Source organism: Lichenostomus cassidix, chromosome 5 (genome assembly GCF_008360975.1).
Source record: "Lichenostomus cassidix isolate B80296 chromosome 5, HeHo_3.0, whole genome shotgun sequence".
Taxonomy (NCBI): Eukaryota; Metazoa; Chordata; class Aves; order Passeriformes; family Meliphagidae; genus Lichenostomus; species Lichenostomus cassidix.
Genome location: NC_139486.1, coordinates 31,358,349 through 31,376,724, shown reverse-complemented (window position 1 = coordinate 31,376,724; position 18,376 = coordinate 31,358,349). Strand labels below are relative to the sequence as shown.

Below are 18,376 nucleotides of genomic sequence, written 5' to 3'. Positions count from 1 at the left end.
TGGTTTTATAGCATTATCTAAATTTTACACATTGTCTCTGGTCTTCAGCCTGGTATCTTCTTTTTGTTTTGGACCCATCTTTCTTTTCCCTGAAATCCAGATCCAAGTCTAATTTTCATCCTAGATACCATTTGCCAAATTCCTGGCCTTTGCCTCTTAGCTCACCTGCTTCTACTTCTTTGCCTGTCTACACATTATGTACAGGATTCGAGAATTTTAAACTGAAGTTAATTGATTATGAAGAAACAGAATAAAGCAGAAAATAGTTGCAGAATGATTAGATATTTCTCATTCCCTATCTTCTGTAGAAAGCAATGGCAAAGCATCAGTTTCAAATATGGAATGGAAATGTCACAGTGACATCAACAATAAAAAAATTAGTTTATTAAGAATTCTATCTTTCATTTTACAAAAAGTAGATTTGTATTTGTTCCATTGCATATTGATAAAATGAAAAAAATATGTTTTATACATGGTTTGCAATTGAAAAAGCAAACAGATATTAGTCATTTGGATTTTTCCATAAAAAATGGCAATTCCAGCAACAAAGTATACCTCAACTTTATTTTTGAACAAGTAACTATATGTGCCATGAAGTGTTCATAGTTTATTATATACTGCTTTGATCCTTTTGCTTTTTATTAAAACACCACTTCTAGAGAAATCTCTACTTGGGTATCAAACTCCTTCTGTTATTTCTCAAAGTTCCTCTTTTCCTTTGCTCTCAACCTTTCCTTCTCTTCCCTATCTCTACTTTTTTACCTTCATTTGCAATGTTCATTCATGTTAATATTTTTGCGAGTATACATAGCTCTTCGAAAATGCACTTAAATGTTATTCAATTATACTTTTTAGAATTTTTTTGCGTTACCAGATTCATATAATTTCCTTGTACTTTGCAACTGTGCTGAAGCCATATTTGATCATTAATATCTGTCCAAATAACTGGATTTTCTGAAGATCTTGTTCACTGCTGTGTAACAAGAATGATTTGATGAATACTTTGTGAGGTTACTTGCACCAGTGAATCATCTTTGATGGTGATCACTAATCCATTGTAAAATAAAGTTCTTAGCAAAGAGGCAAAATTCCTGTATCAGATATTTGTTTGGTGTGGATAAAAAAACCTGAATTTGGACACAAGAAACTGTTAAATCAACTGCTTTTTTTTTTTTTTAAATTTACTTTAATTCTGTGAATATACTGTCAGAACACACTATGTCTTTGATGTTTATTCTTGCTATATGTGCAGGTGTTAAAAGCCATCCTGTTGACTGGCTTTTGGAAGCAGTGGGAATTTCTTTGAAAAATCTCATATGAAATGGCACAAAACTCTCCTGAGTATTTGGACTTCAAAATGTCTGTGCCAGTCTACATCATGTTGACAGGGACAAATTTTTGTCTATCTAAGTGAGATTTGGAAGCAACTTCTCTACTTCCATGAAAATGAGAGTATAGACTGAACTGAAACATTTTGTTGTCAGGTTTTAAAATATGTGATGGATATCAGATTATCTCTCATCTATGGTCAATGTGCTCAGAATGTTTTGCTGTACTCTGAGCTTGAAATCTGTTTTAAAACTACTAAAGTGTGGGTTGTTCTGTAGAAACTGCAAATATTGTGGGTCCATTATGTGTTTTTATTGCTGGTCCAAATTTGTTTTTGAAAAAGGGTGAAGAGAAAAGGAAACTTCAGGACCTAATTTATCAGGACCTAACAGTAATAAGTGATCATTTAGCAGCAATTTCTAGCATATCTTTCTTCAGTGTCACTTTAGAAATGCTTGTAACAATATCCTTCGTTGCTTTTGTAAATCAAAACATTTTAAAAGATGGGGAAGGAAAAAAGGCCCCTATTTAGGCATTATAAACACTTTAGCTACACAGGAGCTACACGGCATGATTGCTTAGGAAATAGTAGCAATTCAGTAGAGAATGGCATTTCACATTGAATGAAAGCTTTACAGTTTAAAAGATGTTTCAGTTGGGAAAGCTTCTTAAGACATTGTCAACTTCCTGAACTATTTCCTACTTTGGAATTTCAAGGTATTGTCTACGTAGCATTCCATTTATACCTTGTTCTTTAACCTTAAGTGATTATTTGCACTGTGAATGTTTTTATGTCATTATTTAGCCCAACTGCTTCATAAAAGTGTATTTTAAACTATTAATTTGTGTATTTCATTAGATTTCCTGAATGTGTGGAACAGGGGAATGCAATAGATTAAAATCATTAGGGGTTTTGTAGGTGGATTTTTTTGTGTTTGGTCGGGTTTTTTTTCACAAATGTACTATGTGTTGAATTGTATTTCAGTTCTCTGCGCTTTCTGTTGACTGCCAGTCTTTGGTCCAGGCCCTTCAGGAATTACCTCTACATCTGAGGCTGAATGTACCTGCTGACCTTGTGCAGGTAATGCTGTGAAATTTCACAAGAAAATGCAAGAGACAATGTATGCAAGAATGATTAGTCTTCAAACATAAGTAGAATGCATTATACAAGTAAATACATTCCTTTAGACTTGCATGTCAAGTGGCATGTAGTGCAGGATACGCCTCTATCAACACATTTTGTGTGCTTATTTGGCTTTAAACAAAATGCTTGGATGTGCAGCATATGAGATTTGAAACCAGGTATATGAGTGTTTGACATGGAATGATTGCACTGTCTTTGTGTTTGCTTCTCTTGTTAGCAGCTGTTGAAAGCTTGCACCAACATTTTCTAAGTGCTTTCACATTCTTCCTACTAATTATTTTAATTGTGATTTAATCTCCTCCACAGCTAATATCAACATACGTGTTTTTTCCATGAATCAATCTTAATAGGTAGAGCTGTCAGTTGTACAGATGAAGAAAATGTCATTTATGCTCCAGTGGTAGGAGGAGGAAGGTGGCAATGATACTAGTAAAGTGTTCCCTCAAACTGTGAAAACTGTGAAAAAGTAAGGGCAAAAGAGCCAGTGAAACTTAAATGTGTAGATAGGCAAAGGAAATGTCTTTAAGTTGAAGAAGGCTTGGTTTAGATTAGATTTCAGGAAGAAGTTCTTTACTGTCAGAGTGGTGAGGCACTGGAACAACTTTCCTAGAGATGCTATGGACTCCCTGTCCCTGGAAGTGTTCAAGGACAGGTTGGATGGAGCTTTGAGCAATCTGGTCTAATGGAAGGTTCCCTGCCCATGGCAGGGTCGTGGAACTAGGTGATCTAAATTTTAAGGTCTCTTCCAAACCAAGCCATTCTATGATTCTATCAGTATTTGTGTTAGCACAAAATCTCACATTCTGTAATAAGGGATAAAAGGAGCTTGTATTTTGCATGTGCTTTTGTAAAAGTATCAGGATAACGTTAGTTTACTTTTACTTCTGAATTCAATTCTGCTCAAGTTTGCTGTACCTTCTTAAGTTATATCAAATACAGCAAGTATGAATTGCAATCCAAATTAGAGTAGTGATAATAGATAATCATTGCAAGGACTCAAGTTCTTTTTTATTCTCTTAGGCATCAACACCTCTAGAGATACCACAGATGAAATCTAAAATTTTTGAAGATGGGAAGAAGAGAGAGCAGCTATTTCGACAGTCTCTGGCTCAAAGTGAAACCACGTTGGTCTCCCATCCTGTTGGTAATTCTGCTGCTCCATCAGAACCTGGAAGTAAAAATGGTTCTAGGGCAAGTGAAAGAGAATCATTTCAGAGAGTCAATCCACTATCAAATCAAGACACTGACCATTTGGATGAAGAACTAGATCTTCTCCTGAATCTAGAGGCTCCCGTTAATACAGAAAATAGACCTGCGTTGGGTACATTATCCAGCAGTACATCAACTGAGAAAGATTTGAAAATGGATTGTAAGGAAAATGGTAAGTTTTTCTCCCCAGCATGCCCTTATTTAATTTCCATTGCTCTCTCTTTTGGTGATGTTTTTGAGTTTTTGACTAGCCAGAGAGCAACACTGTTACCGTCATCTCTGTCACACTGCATTTCATTTATCTGGGGCTGTGTTCTGACCCATTTGTTTATATTGTTTTAATTACTCACTAAACTGAAGTTTCACCATTTTCAGTTCACTTTAAATGTTAATTGAAATTCTTCTGCAAAACATCATTGCATTTATGATTTAGCAAAAAGTTAAATTTTAAAAAATGTATACTGCTAGGGAATTTTACTGCAGGGAAGAGAAAGTATTCATGTAACTTCACCAGCCCTTAGTTCACTGTGCTACTAGTGTACAGAAGAATTGACAGCTGTTTCTGATGGCTTCTCCTAAATGCTACTTTCAAACTTTATTAGCATTGATTCTACAAAATTAAGTTTAGCATGGAAACTATTTTTGGAATACAACTCACTGCTCTTCAAGAAGGAGAGATTGTGTTTAAATACAGTCAGTTGTGCGTTAAAAGCAAAATGATGCAGGACAGTAGTATGGAATTTTTTCCAGATTTTGAAGCCTGTTCTTTTCACTTTTCTAGAGCCATTGAAAGTAGATATGCCTGAAGAGAAGAGCACATCATCACAGCAACAGCAAAGTACATCTAAAGATGTTACTGAAGAAGAGCTTGAAGACTGGCTGGACAGCATGATTGCCTGAAGCTCACATTTCCTCATATGAATAATTGAATAGAGCAAACATTACATAGAAAATTGAGTCTTTCTTTATTGCCTTTTTATTTCCTTTCTCTGTATGCCAAATGCCTGTTTTTCTTTGCTGGCACTTAAAATTTTGTGCAACCAAAATTAACTTAGATGAGATTCAAAATTGTTCAAGACTAATGATATTATTAGAAAGGTCTAAAATCTGTGATGAAATTAAAGTTTTCTTTGCTAAAGAAGCAGGCTACAGTGCACAAAAGGAACAGTTATTTAAGCTTGTACTTGCTTGATGTAGTCCTTAAAATAAAGCTGCGGATGAACAATGAATAAATGTGTTTACAGTCACCATTGTCACAAAACTCCATATTGTAGGAAAATGGGAAAGATGAGAGCAACAGTAATATTTGGTTTATAATACTTTATTGCAGTGGGCACTTTTTATTGGAAGAAAAAAATGCATAATCCTAGCAACTTCTACTTGCATGTGACCATAGAGCATTCTTTTATCTTGGCCTAAAATTTCAATTGTGTTCATTTTGATACAGTGTATGTCTTTTAACAGCAGCATCTAATAAGCTGTCATTGAAGGTAGTATATAAACAAACTTCAAGTGCAATTTGTTACAGAAAGACAGAAAAGCAATACAGTTAATGGGTCTGTTCATATAGAACACTAACAGAAATAAAAAGTTTGCATAGCTATGTCTACAGAGGTTTTAAGGCACTTTAATGTTTCAAGGTTGACAAAGTGTTTGAAAATGATTTCTTTTTAGCTGCTTAAAGCTTTTCAAACTGTATCTTAATACATTCACTAGCAAATACTGTGGGGAAAACTGGACAGCAGTTAGTTGAACTATTTTTTCTGAGGTACGGCCTCTGATGTTCAAGTTCTTCAATGTCAAATGTGCAATTAAGATGCCTTTTAGCCCTTTCAACTGTACTGCCAAACACCAGGTTAATGATGTAGTTAAAAAGTTGTTATAATTTTAGGCCATGTTTGAACTGGAAGGCTTAAATTAATCTGTCATCGTTTTTTCTAATTAAAATTCCAACAAAAGACCTGTAGTAGATACAAAAAGCCTCTGAAATAGTGTCAAATTTTATGTGTGTCTTGAAGTTTAAAGACATTTAAAGCAAGTACAAGCTGTGAAATTACACCATGAAAAGAACTTTTTTTTTTTGTATACTGGATCTTAGCAGTTCATGAATAAATAATTTGTTTCGTGATATTAGCCAAGTTGATCCTCATACTGTTTTCGGAAGCAGTCACCTGCTGGGAAGAAATCCCAACATCTTTCTTGGTACATCTTCCACACAAATGATTCCTGAAAATGAGAAAGAGTATTTAATTTAAATTATGTCACCATGCAGTTAGTGCTGTAGATAAATGTTAACAATAATCACATACTGTGCCTGTTACCACGGAGTAGAACTGTGAAGACAATGGAACTCAAAAGATTGTAACTCGATAATGTTTATAAAACTTTATACTTCCTTTGATCCAGTACTGAAATTTAAGGTCTATTAGTAAAATATCTAAGCATAAATTAATCAGTCTATTTGTATCAGAGTAAACTTGTTCAGAAATCTATATATAAGTAAATGCGTTTTGCTTTGAACTGAAGACAAAGGTACTTTTATAGTATTTGCCTGAGCTTTTTATTAGAGATAAGATGAAATTAAATACTAGATTTTTTCTTATTTATTTACCTTTAGGGCTTAACAATGCTAAACATACAGACACCCAAATACCTATCTACACATATATGTAGATTTTGACTATAAAAATAATAGCTTAACTACCTAAGCCTTTTGGGAATAAACTCCACCTGGTGCATTTGAGATTTTATTTTCTGAGATGACAGTAAGATCACTAGTAACTGACTTCTGACAGAGGTGATTGCTGGGTGAAATAGCCCAATGCAGCATCCTCCCCTCCCTTTTGTTTTAACCCTTCTTTTCTTTCTCTGGCAGTAGACTCTTGGGGAGAGTGGCATCACACCCACTTCTCAGTGGTACATCAGTTCCACCTGCTGGTACACAGCAACAAGGCTCAAGAAGATAAAAACATTGAAAGATAAACTTGAGAAAAACCATTTCGTTTGTACTCACCTGGCCAGTATGCTCGGTTTCATCCTTGTTAATTAGATACATTAAGAAGAACCTGAAATGGGCACATAAAGTGGGTATTAATGCAGGAGACATAATATCTCTCTACCTGACCTTTTCTAATCTGGGCTATGTGAGGAAAATTATGCCAAACAGCAAAGCAATAACACTGCTAGGGATCTAAAGTGCTTATTTTAAGGGAGAAAATTCTACGCTGAAGCACGTCTCCTGTGGAAGTGCTAACAGACTAAAAATCTGTAGACGTAGAAAAATCCTTCGTTTCAGTGTGAGGAGCAATACCTGGATTAGGCATATGCCAGATTCTATGCACATATGCTCCAACATCTCACCTTGGAAGAAGTTACTATGGCTACTGCATGAGAAGTGTGGTAAATATTGAGCTGCACCAGGAATTCTGAACACTCCTGCTATACAGCTCATGGGCTGAGGCTATCCTTCCCCAACAGCTGTGCTCAGTTGGATGTTGAGAGCTTGAACTAATTAGGAAGACTGTAGAGAGCCAACTGAGGTCTGTTTACAGGTAATACTTCTCATGTCTGGACTACTCCTGTCTGGACACTTGATGCAGTGCATTTGGAATTCAGCTTAGGATGTGCTTTCATTGTGAAAGAAGGAAAGTACACTGACCTCACCAGTTGTCTAATTAAAGAGTAACCTGGGTAAAAAGATAGTTCACCATATATTCTATGATGGAAATGGCCACTTTTAATTTACTGGGAATTAGGAAGTTCCTCATGTACCAACTAAGCAATTCAATATAGTAAGAAAAGCTTGGATGTTGTAGACTGGTGAAACTATGGATATTAATGGAAATTTGCATCACATAAGGCAATTGATTTTGTCAGTGTCATTTGCTATGCAAAGAATAATGTAGCCTCCAATCCAGGAGGCAGACTTTTTTTTGTATTTAATTTAAAAAATTTCAGATGCAGTATTCCAAAGCCAGACTGCCATAAGATTTTACCAGCTTCTTCTTTGGTTCTGCTGGCACAATGCTCATATAATTTATCTTTGTTGTATTAGTAAGTAAAGCAACAAGATCAACTTTTTTAACATCCTCTTACATCTGCTGTATATTTACTAATGAAAGTGGAAGAGCACTCTTGGGAGTCTGGGGTATAGTCTAAACACGTACAGCTCCTGGGTGCTTCAAGTTTTCAAAAAGCTCCACTCTCACAATAGGATCAGAGTTAATTATTTTTTGGAACTTCTCTTTCAAGAACTTTCTACAAGTGCCTTTATTTGTTTTGGTTTTTTTTTTTTTTTTTTGTCAAATTGAAGCCAATTTTCTATCATCTCATCAGCACTACCAAGCCCCCAGAAGTCACAATCCAAACTTCCAAACTAAAGCAACGTATTAAACTGTCCTCTACCCTTCCTCATACCTGGCTCTGCTTCCAGCCAAATATGGAGTTGATGTGCTTCTGGTCTCATTCTAGTAAGGTTCCTTATGTGTAAGGTGAACACTTTAAAGATAACCAGCAGTGTGGAATAGAGGAGCAGAGACCAGAAAGGAGAGCAGATATTCCTCAGTTTTACAGAATTCTGTCTTGGGATTTTCAGCAATCATGCGCCTAAATTACACTACATCTGAAAGGCCTCTTTATCACAATTCCAGTTGTAAAATGTACTTACAGATAGTTTGCCAAGTTATGTTCTTGCAAAGTATGTGTTTCAAAGCCATGTGGGGTTGTGTCAAAATAGTCATTGCCAATTCCACAAATGAAGCATTTGGTCTGGAAGCAAAAGTTGTTACAGATGAATTTTATCTCGAAGACACTAATTGGTGACAATCTAAATGAACAAGAGCAATGGAAAATGTAAAGTGCTTCCTACCTCCATGTCTTCCCTCACTTGTTCTTGCTGGTCTCTTAATTCACCAAAAGCATCAATAATCAGACCTATTTCAAATAGAAAAGTAGCAACACCTCAGTACTGAGCAATATTCATATTGCAAGTAATGTCAGTCAGGCATCCTCCACTGTCTAGAATTTAGTGTACTTGTACATAGAGATACAATCTTGAGAGTGGAAAGACTTTTCTGAGCATTATTATAGTCCATTTAACCTTACATAAGCTCATCTCTTTTGTTCCCATGAATGAAATTAATTTTCTGTCTCCTCATGAAACTCTTGTATCCCAACTCTTGTTCAATAAAGACAGCTCTACTCCTACAGCCCACCTTGGCCAGTTTGTAAGTTTGCTTCACATTTGAAGGATTACTCCTTCATCTTCAACATACTAAGAATCGTATCATTCTGGGGACTCTGACATTTGTAACTTTTTCTCAGTATAGATGTGTTACATCTTTTCTTTACCACCAGTTTGCCATAAAGCTCTTTCTTTTACTAACATTCTCTGAAGAGTTTATGCCATAAGTGTTGAATGCTGCCTATCACTGAAGAGGCTCTTGTTTGCTGTAAACCACAACTGCAAACCAATTAAAACTGCAAATCAGCCTCTGAAAGGAGGAAATGGCTATGTGGCCATGGTGACTTTCTCCCTGTCATTTCCCCTTCCCAAGGGGAAACTTTCCATTCCACAGCCAGCCGTGGTGATTCTAAGCTAAGAGTGGGAAGAGTCTTCAGCAAGGCTCTCCCAAGTTTGAATGTTTAGTAGAGGAAGAACAGTGATCCTGCACAAGCTTCATTGTTGCTGGATAGTTGTAAAAGTGTTCATAAACACTGCAACCCAGCTAACTTACATTCCTTGTGTTTTGACTTTGTGTAGTACTTGGGACAAGGCATAATGAACGAATTAATATAAAACTATTACTTTCAGAATTAATGGTTTTGTAAACTCAGAAATTAGTCTTTACAGCAATACTGCTAAATTTACCTCAAACATAAATATGGTTTACAATGATGAACTGATTTTGAGCAATGTACACTAAGGTCTGTGATGGTACCTTGAATAATGGCCAGTAGGATAACAATGACAAAGAAGAAAAATGTGATGTCAAAGACAATTCGGTACATTTCATAAGGGTCTCCAGCAGGATCCTCAATTTCATCTCCAATGCCACCACCAGCTCTTACACCCACATACATGTGGAACAGGTAACACTGAAAAAGAGAGAAGAAAATTGCAGATATATTTACCATTAATTATTCTGTTGGGGCTTTTTTCTTTTTTTAAAAATTATTCTGCTCTGCTAATTCTCTTGACAATTTATAGTAACAAGAACACATAATATCATTCCTCATGTATCAAACAGACTGCACCAAAAACCTTTACTGTCTTGACTAATTTGATTCCACCTTATGGTACACCTACTAAGAGGGGGAGTCAGCATCAGCTGTTACTTGCTCCTCTCTCCCTGGGTCTTACTTTCAGACTGAGACCATTTTGGGGGTATTTTACTTGTATTTGTTACTGTATTCAACTATATTCTACTCCTTATATTATTTCCTAAGATTTTGTCCTGAATAAGCAGAGGACATCTTTTAAAGTCTTGCAATGAAGTTTAGAAATGTGGAAGACAATCCCATAAAATAAATAGGAGCATATTCACAACAAGTAGATCTACCTGTGTATAGGTGGTTTCTGGATAATTTAATTTTGCAATACTAGATGTCTGGCTTATTATATTGTAAATTAATTGTGATCTGTGAAACAACCTGTGTTCAGTTCAATGCAGAAAAAAATCACTTTACAAAAGTATTGTTGCCATATTTTTTTAACATATAAATCTTAATAGAAAAAATCTTTAATAATCTGTATATTTAAGGGATGTAAGTATATTGGAATGGAATCTTTTGCAGGAGTGATAAACTACTAATGTTCCTGTATGATTGGCTACAGAATCTTGTAAACTGTGTTCAGCCACACAGTGTGGGTTAAAAACAATATCAGTCTCTAAGCACAGCCAGTTTTCTGGAGTCACATTAGACAGTAGTGGGTGTTAAATAATGAGTATAAAACCTGGCATTAGCAAACACTAAGCAGAACTATACATCCATTTTTATAAAGCAATTTTACTGATGACATAAGATGCTAGTACGAGTTTAAAAGTACTTAAAAATGTAACTTAGAATTTACCTTACTTGATAGAGTGGTTTAAAATGTAGTATAGTTTTATTATGCTAATTATTCCTACATGTATTTTATGATCAGACCATAGTATCCAGCTCACAAAGGTTTTTGGCAGGTTTCACAATTTCTGTAATTTGCATGTCAAACCTGCTTAAAAGAAAGTCCAAGAATAGGGGAGATCATTCTGTGAAGTCTGTGATACACCTCTATTCTGAGGTATTTTATTCTACCTTTGGTGTATAATGCAGGGCAGAGAGTTTCTGTCCCATGGGAGATATTAGCTGGCCACAAGCTCAGGATATGATATTTTTAATACCTGAGTTTGTGTTTTCTGTATACAGTAAGAAAATCAAATCCTCTTCATAAATTAATATGTATCTGTAGAGTCTGTGCTGTTTTGACAGAAATAACATTCAGTGGCAATGGGTAGAAATCAGATCATAAATTGGTATCATAAAATTATCACTCAAAATGAGTTGTAATTTCTGCTTTCTCACCCTTGACCTCTTTCTTCGTGACTAAATTACTAATAGTAATTTTGGAGCAGGCTTTTATAACTAATGCTAATAACATCACATTATTCATATAACCTAGATAAAGACAGGAACAGCTTGCACACTTGCAAACATTAGAAACAAATGGGGTTTATTTGTGTTGTGACAATACAGCTTCTTTTTGCAGCTCTGACCAGTTTGTCAAGAAATTCCACTTTTACTTTGAGGGTTACGTTTTGCTTTTTGCTTTGAGGGTTTGCCATCCTCAGCTGTAAAAGCATTGCAGAGAATCATGTACCACAGTATTTAGGAGAAAATTCAGAATATCTTCCTATATGTCATCTACTTGCTGTTGAGTTTAGACCACTGGAGAATGCAGAGGGAATGTCAGGACTATTCAGATTTCCAAAATGATGTTTACCAAGAAGAAGAAGAACCCAATGGATTTAACAACAAACACATCCCTCCTTACTTATCATTCTGTCTAAAGTATCCATTTGAAAATTCAGTATGACATTTGAGGCATGCAGGTGATGTCTTAGTTACCGTCATCATGTCATCACATTTCATGTCTGGTTCATCTTCATCTTCACTTTTGTTGTAGAATTTGCGGAAGAAGTTGAAGGCCACCACGGTGTAAAGATAAACGACCACAGCCAGGAGGCCCACAGTAAGCACAAGCTGTGTGTGGAGACACAACATGAAAGCAGATTGCAATTTGTTTTTGTTAGAAGAGAAATGCCAGCTTGTTGCGTTGCCTTAAATATTGAAAATGGGTCATATTGTACCTTGCCCAATATGGAAACTAAAGACAGCACTTATGTGTGTATCACCAAAGCAATTTTTACACTCTCTGGTTTAAAAATTAGATTATTGCAACTTGGAAGTACTGCATATACAATAAAAGTTAAATATTAAAAATAAAAACCTTTAGATAATTCAACGAATAATTAACTGAGACTTATTAGGACTTACAATGAATTATCATGTTTTTTATTCTGAAGCTGTTTAGCAAAGCTATTGCTGAAATGGATAGAAAAAATTTAGGCAAAAGTAAGTAATTTCCAGTTCTTGCTTTTAAGCAAATAAAATCATTAAGTGAAAAAGTTTAGCAATTAGCAACACTAGATTATATTGTCTGTTGAAGTTGGTGTTAGAAGATAAAGCTCTGAAGAGAAGTTACCGAAAGTTCCATATTTTAAAAAATGGAACAACCAGTATTTACACTTTTAAAAGAAACATAAGGGTATTGAAGAACAAATTGAGCAATTATCAGTATCTGCAGATCTGTCAGTGTGCTCCCAAAGTGAACACTTCCATTTTAGAAATCTGCAGCTCTTTCAGTTTTCATATCTACTAGTCAGAAAAGCAACAGGATTAGAAAAACTAATCTTTGCTTGTTAAGAATGTAATGAAAAGCTATGGTCTTGGGTTGAAACAGTTTTGTCAAGTATGCTCAGTTTTGACTATTACATTTAAAAAAAAACTCATTAAAATATATCAGTCATGACAATCATTAAAAGTAATATGAATTTGGTCATCCTGAAATAAAATAAACAGGATAAAATTAGAGATTTCATTTGTTTGTGTGATGATACAAATCAGCACCTTCTGTGGGTATATTTTTATGCCTCTTCCAAAACATCATGTGGTTTAAAATGTTTTGACAAATTTACAGGGCATAGGAATGGGCTTAGAGTATGTTAGTGCATTTGAGTAGGAATGGAATGTGTATGTTTGAAATTGTATTTTGGAGAAGATTTGTTAGATTTCTAAAATGTAAGTTAAAAAGTAACAGTAAAGTGTGGGTTTTGTTACAGTAGCTTGGAACATAGAGTCTTTAAAGATCAGAGAATGATTCCCTGGTGAAATTTTAACAATTAGTTTTTGAAGTACACTTTATTAATCTGATTTTTGCATGACAAAGTGACATAGAAGTGTAAAATCCACAGTGCAGAATGCCCACACCTTTAAGCACATTCTTACTAGCCAAGTATTGAAGTCTCAGTGCCCAGATCATTATTACTGCTGTAGCTAAGGAGGGATTGTGTATTCTTATTATTTATCAGCAATCAGCTCATCACTGAGCATATAAAAAGAGGTGGTTGTGTAATAATTCATATTCTGGTATTTTTTTCTAAAATGATGCGTTTTCTATTGTGTACAAAACTTCTTTTTCAGCACTTGGTGAGTATAGATTGTTATAATTTCATGGGATTTAACATGTATTAAGTGTGCTGCAAGAGATATGATAAGATCTGTTCTTCATATAATTATAAAAACGAATTGCATTTCAATATTTCTGGTACAACAATTTTTTTCAGTACTTTTACAAAATGTATTTATTTTCAAACCTTTGCATATAGCACTAACCTGTTTGCCATTGTGAGTGACTGAAGACAAAATAGTTCTCAGTGTCTTAAAACCCATAGCAATATCCAGGAGATGTGCAGCAAAGAAGAAGTTGTTGTAGTGTCCAAGGATAGACATAGTTGTGTACCAAGCTAAGTATAAAAATGACTGCAGAGAAAGTGAAAAGTGGCAGAGGATTAGCAGCTGCTTATGTGGATTATTTGATCCAGAACATAGCTTTTTTTGTTTGTAGTAGGACACTTTGCCTATGTAGGGATGAAACAGCTCAAACTTCACCCTACTAGTGAAAATTACCAGTGCTGGAGGGGGATGTCAACCTGCTTTTGGTGTTGAAAAGTGCTGAGATCAGCCTCACTCAACAATCTCAAAACCAGACATCCCAAGGACGTGAAAAACATGTCTATCCTGGCAGCTACTGGCACTGGCAGGGATGTGGAAGGCAGGGGTTTCCTGATAGAGGAACCAGTGAGTGGCAGTACTAATAACTTATTTAAAGATAGGTGAGGTTCTGTTGAGCTAGCATGACTAGCCTGGGAACATATGACTTCCAGTCAATCACTTTATGTTGTAAAAGCTCAGTCCCAGTTGTTAATGGCAGGGATTTCAGCACTCCCAGGTGTGTGTGTAGATTCTTGAGTGAGAATACTCCCATGAACTTCTGAAATGCTGACACTGTATCAGTGGTGAGGAGGTGCATATTGCCCTTTAGAATCAAAAATACAATTCTGTCATAAATGAAAGCAATTTGCTACAACACAAGATAGAAAAAAAATTAAATGGCTCTGTAATGCAATATTATTTGTGTATTTTTGTTTAAAATAAAAGCAGATGGGGGAAGACATACAATCATGTTTAGAGTAAATAAAGCATATTCTTCTAAGCTAACATACTCACATTATCAGTGAAAACAACTCCGAGCTTCCAAATGTGGTACTTTGTATCAATGGAGCTTAGCCTAGAAAATACAAAATTTTTGAAATGCATATATATCAAAAATAAGTATTGAATTTTCTATTTACACAGCAAACTCGTTTTGGCACTTCATATTTTCTTGCTAAAGGTGATGACATAAATTAACTTCATTTTTGAGTGATGCAGATGCTTCATTTTTCAAAGAGCATTCATTAATTCTGAGCACCCATTAAGAATTTCCAAGCCAACAAAACTGGTGTAACAATTTCAGGAGGAGTGATACTGCTGAATTCCAGACTTAAAAAATTAAAATGTGTACCAAAAATAGTGACATGTGGAACCCAAATTACTTGAATTCAAGAGATAAGTGTTCTGTCTAGTGTAAAATATTGCCAGCATGACTAAGAGTAAAGGTAAAGCCTTCTGCAATATTCTAAACGTTTCATAGCCATTGGATGGCATGCAGAGGGAAATCTTTCTTGTGCATCTTAAATATTGACAAAACCAAGACTTGTAGGAGCATAAATCACTTGGGACTGGGGCACTTTCAAACTCTCATCTTGACTGGCTGACTAAGTCAGGAAAACATCTCTGCACTTGTACTAGACACCTGTTATCTAGGTATTTGTTACCAATGCTTTTTCTGTCCTTTGGTTTACAAAATCTGTTTTAAGACCTTTTGAATGCTGCATTAATTATTGTTTAAAATAAAAGAGTGCCCAACTATATCAGTCAGCACAAACTCACTATTTTATTTTTTGCTTTTATAACACAAGTGTGTTTTAGAACAAACAAAAAGTTATTTTATTTTACTTCCACACTAGCAAGATTTATCCATTTGAATTTTCCATGCTGTGGAAATCATCAAAACAGTTTCAAAATTAAATCCATTTTTATATTTGATGGTGAATTTATACCAACAGATAATTTGTCTGTGTAGTTCAGAAGCCATACCATGACACAAGAGATGCCTCTTCTGGTTCACTCTCTTCCATTGGACTAAAATCAAGGGCACTTTTGTCCAAACCCAAAAGTTCTGCAATGCGCTCTGCTCCATATAAGTCTCCGTATTTATTAATAACCTAAAAATGGAAGAAGAAAAGCTTTTGCTCAGAGAAACTCCTCGGTGACATTCACCTACTTTAGGCCAGTAGTTGTCAGGAATTAAAAAAATAAAAAAAGTCCTTCACAATTAACACTACTAGAACAGTAAGAACTCCCAGGAAACCAGGGGAGCACAAAAAAGAAAAACAGAAGCATTAAAGGCTATTATCTGGAAGCATATGTATAATTTGCTGTCATTTAACTGGCATGTTTTTCTTTTTTTAGGGCAATGAGGGGGCTTTGTATCCTAAAGATGACAATGATTGTAAATTAGACCTGCTGGCTGATTGACAGCACAAAGTTATTTCAAATGTCTGAGTCTAGGAAGGAAACCACAGCCTTCTGTCTTCCTCCCTCCTCCCACCTACGCTGCAGCTGCCTGTTCCCCAAGACATTTAACACAACAATGAATTCCATAAAACAAATTTCAGTTTTCAGTTATTTGTCTATTTATGTGTACAGAATCATATTATACAGATATCCAAACTGACCAAATAGTAGATTATTGCTCTGAATAACATAATAGAAATATAAAAAGCCTACCTTCCGTTTTACAAATTTGTCCCAGTAATTGTTAGGAAACGACCTACATGGATAATGCAAAGATATTTTGAGTTATTTAACTTGCTGGGGGAAAGCGAAAAAACAAAACAAAAAAAAAAGAAAAAAACCCATGTTCCTGATCATTGCAAAGTTTGGTATAATTTTGTTCATTCACTGCACTTCAAATTATGGGAATTATTTCTTTTCATGTGGACAACACCTGTTATTAATCACAATGTGCTGTAACATCATCTTCCCCCATCCATAGCCCCTTTCTTTTTCCCATCAACTAGTATGACTGTCTACAAAAGGATAACAGGCTAAATGATATCACCTAATAAGCCTAGCAATTCCATAATAGCAGGTTAGTCACTGTAATATCATTCATCTCCTAAATAAATACTTTATCACTCCTAGTCATAAAAATCAAACCAGACAATGATTTTCAAAGGAAAATAAGAGAATCTTGAAGCATAAATAATTTTTATGTTCACTGGATTACATTTCAAATAGAGGCTGAGCACTTGAGAACCAGTTGGCAGTTTGCCAACAGGAAATGAAAAAATATTAAACCCCTCAAGGAAATTCAAGATCATTTGCCAAAACCAGGGGTTAGTGGTAATCTTGTTCTCACATGCATCATACTGTTGTCACTGGATCTGACTTCCCAGAAGATAACAGGATAAAAACCTCTTATAAGTCTAAAGCCACAGGACTGTTCACCTAAAGACTATTTTTCTTTTGCCTCTGAGCAGCAATGCCCACACAAGTAACTAAAAGAAAAGCTATCTTTTATACGTAAGAGAATGAAATGGAGCAGTAAATCTTTAAGACGTGCCAGGGTATCTATATGGAAAGTTCTATGCTTTTCTGAGAGTAGTAAGCAATAATGATGCTTCAATAAGCAACTGGTTTTGTGCAGGAGAGGTCTTACAACAGACACTAAGAAATACATCAGCTGTAACCTGCAAGACAAAAAAGATAGTGTTCTTTCTTATCAGTGATGGTTGTTTGATCTTCAGTTTGATCATAACAGATATCATTCTTGAACTGCCTTTTGAACAGCAGTACCCACAAACTCCTCATTCATATGATCTTACTGTATATTATGTCCATTTTGAAGAATGCCAGTTCCAGGAAACTACAAAATTTAAGATTTTTCTCTCCTTATTTCCTGCTAATTACTCTGAGTTGAGAAAATACGCAGGAATGTAAAAGAGAAAAATAACTACTTAAATGAAAGGACAGTACTTGTAAAATTGAGTGTCAGCACCAGCAAAATGAGATTCCAGAACACTGTTCTGCTGGGATGTGAGGCAAATTTCCCAACTACTATGCTCTATTATTTACCTTTCTGAACTCAAATTCTGAATGAAATTGCTCCAGATAAAGACAAATGCTTTAGTGACTCGGATGGCAAATTCTAGTCCAATGCTCTGTATTATTTTTTTTCTTGATTTTTCAGGCTTTTAAGCAAAATATGTCATAGTGTTGCCAGCTTGTGTCCATCTCTTTTACCATAAACATCTAATAATTCATCAGGGTACCTCTTCTGCATTTTTAATTACTTTTTTTCACTTACAGAAAGCACATTTCAGTATATACAGAACACTGGGTACCCTCCAGCAGTGGCTATTCTGATCATACAGAACCTGCACTAAACCTCAAGACTCAGTTAACATCAGAGGGAAGGATTAGTCTGCATAAATTAGCCTTAGTCTTTTGTTTAACTTCAGAAGACAGTGCAGCATGCTGAGAAGAAACTGTACAGCATGTCATCAGGGATAAGTTGACAATATATTTCATTAATTCATGCTTCTTTTTGCTGACAATAAATTTACTGGAAGTCTAGATGGGTTGCTATCAATAGTGAGAGAAACTGATTGGAAAATAAGCAAGCTCTCCAGTTTCCCAAATACCTTCTGTTGTAACTTCAGTTAGATGTGTTAGTCCATACTGCTGACTGAAATTAAGGAAAATTCTCAAAATTCAGGTGTAGGAAAACAAAACATTCAAGAATTTCCAGTGTTTTAGAGATTCTAATCATAGAATCATAGTTGGAAGGGACCTTAAAGATCACCTAGTTCCAGCCCCCCTGCCATGGACAGGACCACCTTCCACTAGAGCAGGCTGCTCCAAAGCTCAACCAGCCTGGCCTGGAACACGTCCAGAGATGGGGCATCCACAGCTTCTCTGGGCAAC

The 18,376-nt window shown here is 35.4% G+C and overlaps 2 protein-coding genes across 9 annotated transcripts in view; one reads left to right on the top strand and one right to left on the bottom strand.

Moving 5' to 3' along the window:
* AVEN (apoptosis and caspase activation inhibitor) overlaps window positions 1-4,915 on the top strand; it is an 85,974-nt gene extending 81,059 nt beyond the window's left edge. The window contains exons 4-6 of the mRNA XM_085062063.1: window positions 2,315-2,410; window positions 3,494-3,854; window positions 4,464-4,915. Of these exons, the coding sequence (XP_084918189.1) occupies window positions 2,315-2,410; window positions 3,494-3,854; window positions 4,464-4,582 (576 nt within the window). The 3' untranslated portion in view covers window positions 4,583-4,915. The remainder of the gene's footprint in view (window positions 1-2,314; window positions 2,411-3,493; window positions 3,855-4,463) is intronic.
* Window positions 4,916-4,987: 72 nt separating this feature from the next.
* RYR3 (ryanodine receptor 3) overlaps window positions 4,988-18,376 on the bottom strand; it is a 187,543-nt gene continuing 174,154 nt past the window's right edge. For 7 of the 8 annotated variants that reach the window (XM_085062051.1, XM_085062052.1, XM_085062054.1 and 4 more), the window contains exons 94-103: window positions 16,175-16,217; window positions 15,482-15,609; window positions 14,510-14,570; window positions 13,616-13,762; window positions 11,789-11,923; window positions 9,622-9,778; window positions 8,550-8,614; window positions 8,349-8,449; window positions 6,696-6,747; window positions 4,988-5,908 (exon numbers count right to left, since the gene is read on the bottom strand). In XM_085062051.1, the coding sequence (XP_084918177.1) occupies window positions 5,813-5,908; window positions 6,696-6,747; window positions 8,349-8,449; window positions 8,550-8,614; window positions 9,622-9,778; window positions 11,789-11,923; window positions 13,616-13,762; window positions 14,510-14,570; window positions 15,482-15,609; window positions 16,175-16,217 (985 nt within the window). In that variant the 3' untranslated portion in view covers window positions 4,988-5,812. Of the gene's footprint in view, window positions 5,909-6,695; window positions 6,748-8,348; window positions 8,450-8,549; window positions 8,615-9,621; window positions 9,779-11,788; window positions 11,924-13,615; window positions 13,763-14,509; window positions 14,571-15,481; window positions 15,610-16,174; window positions 16,218-16,571; window positions 18,138-18,376 lie in introns of those variants that run through there. The other variant, XM_085062056.1, reaches the window with a different exon arrangement.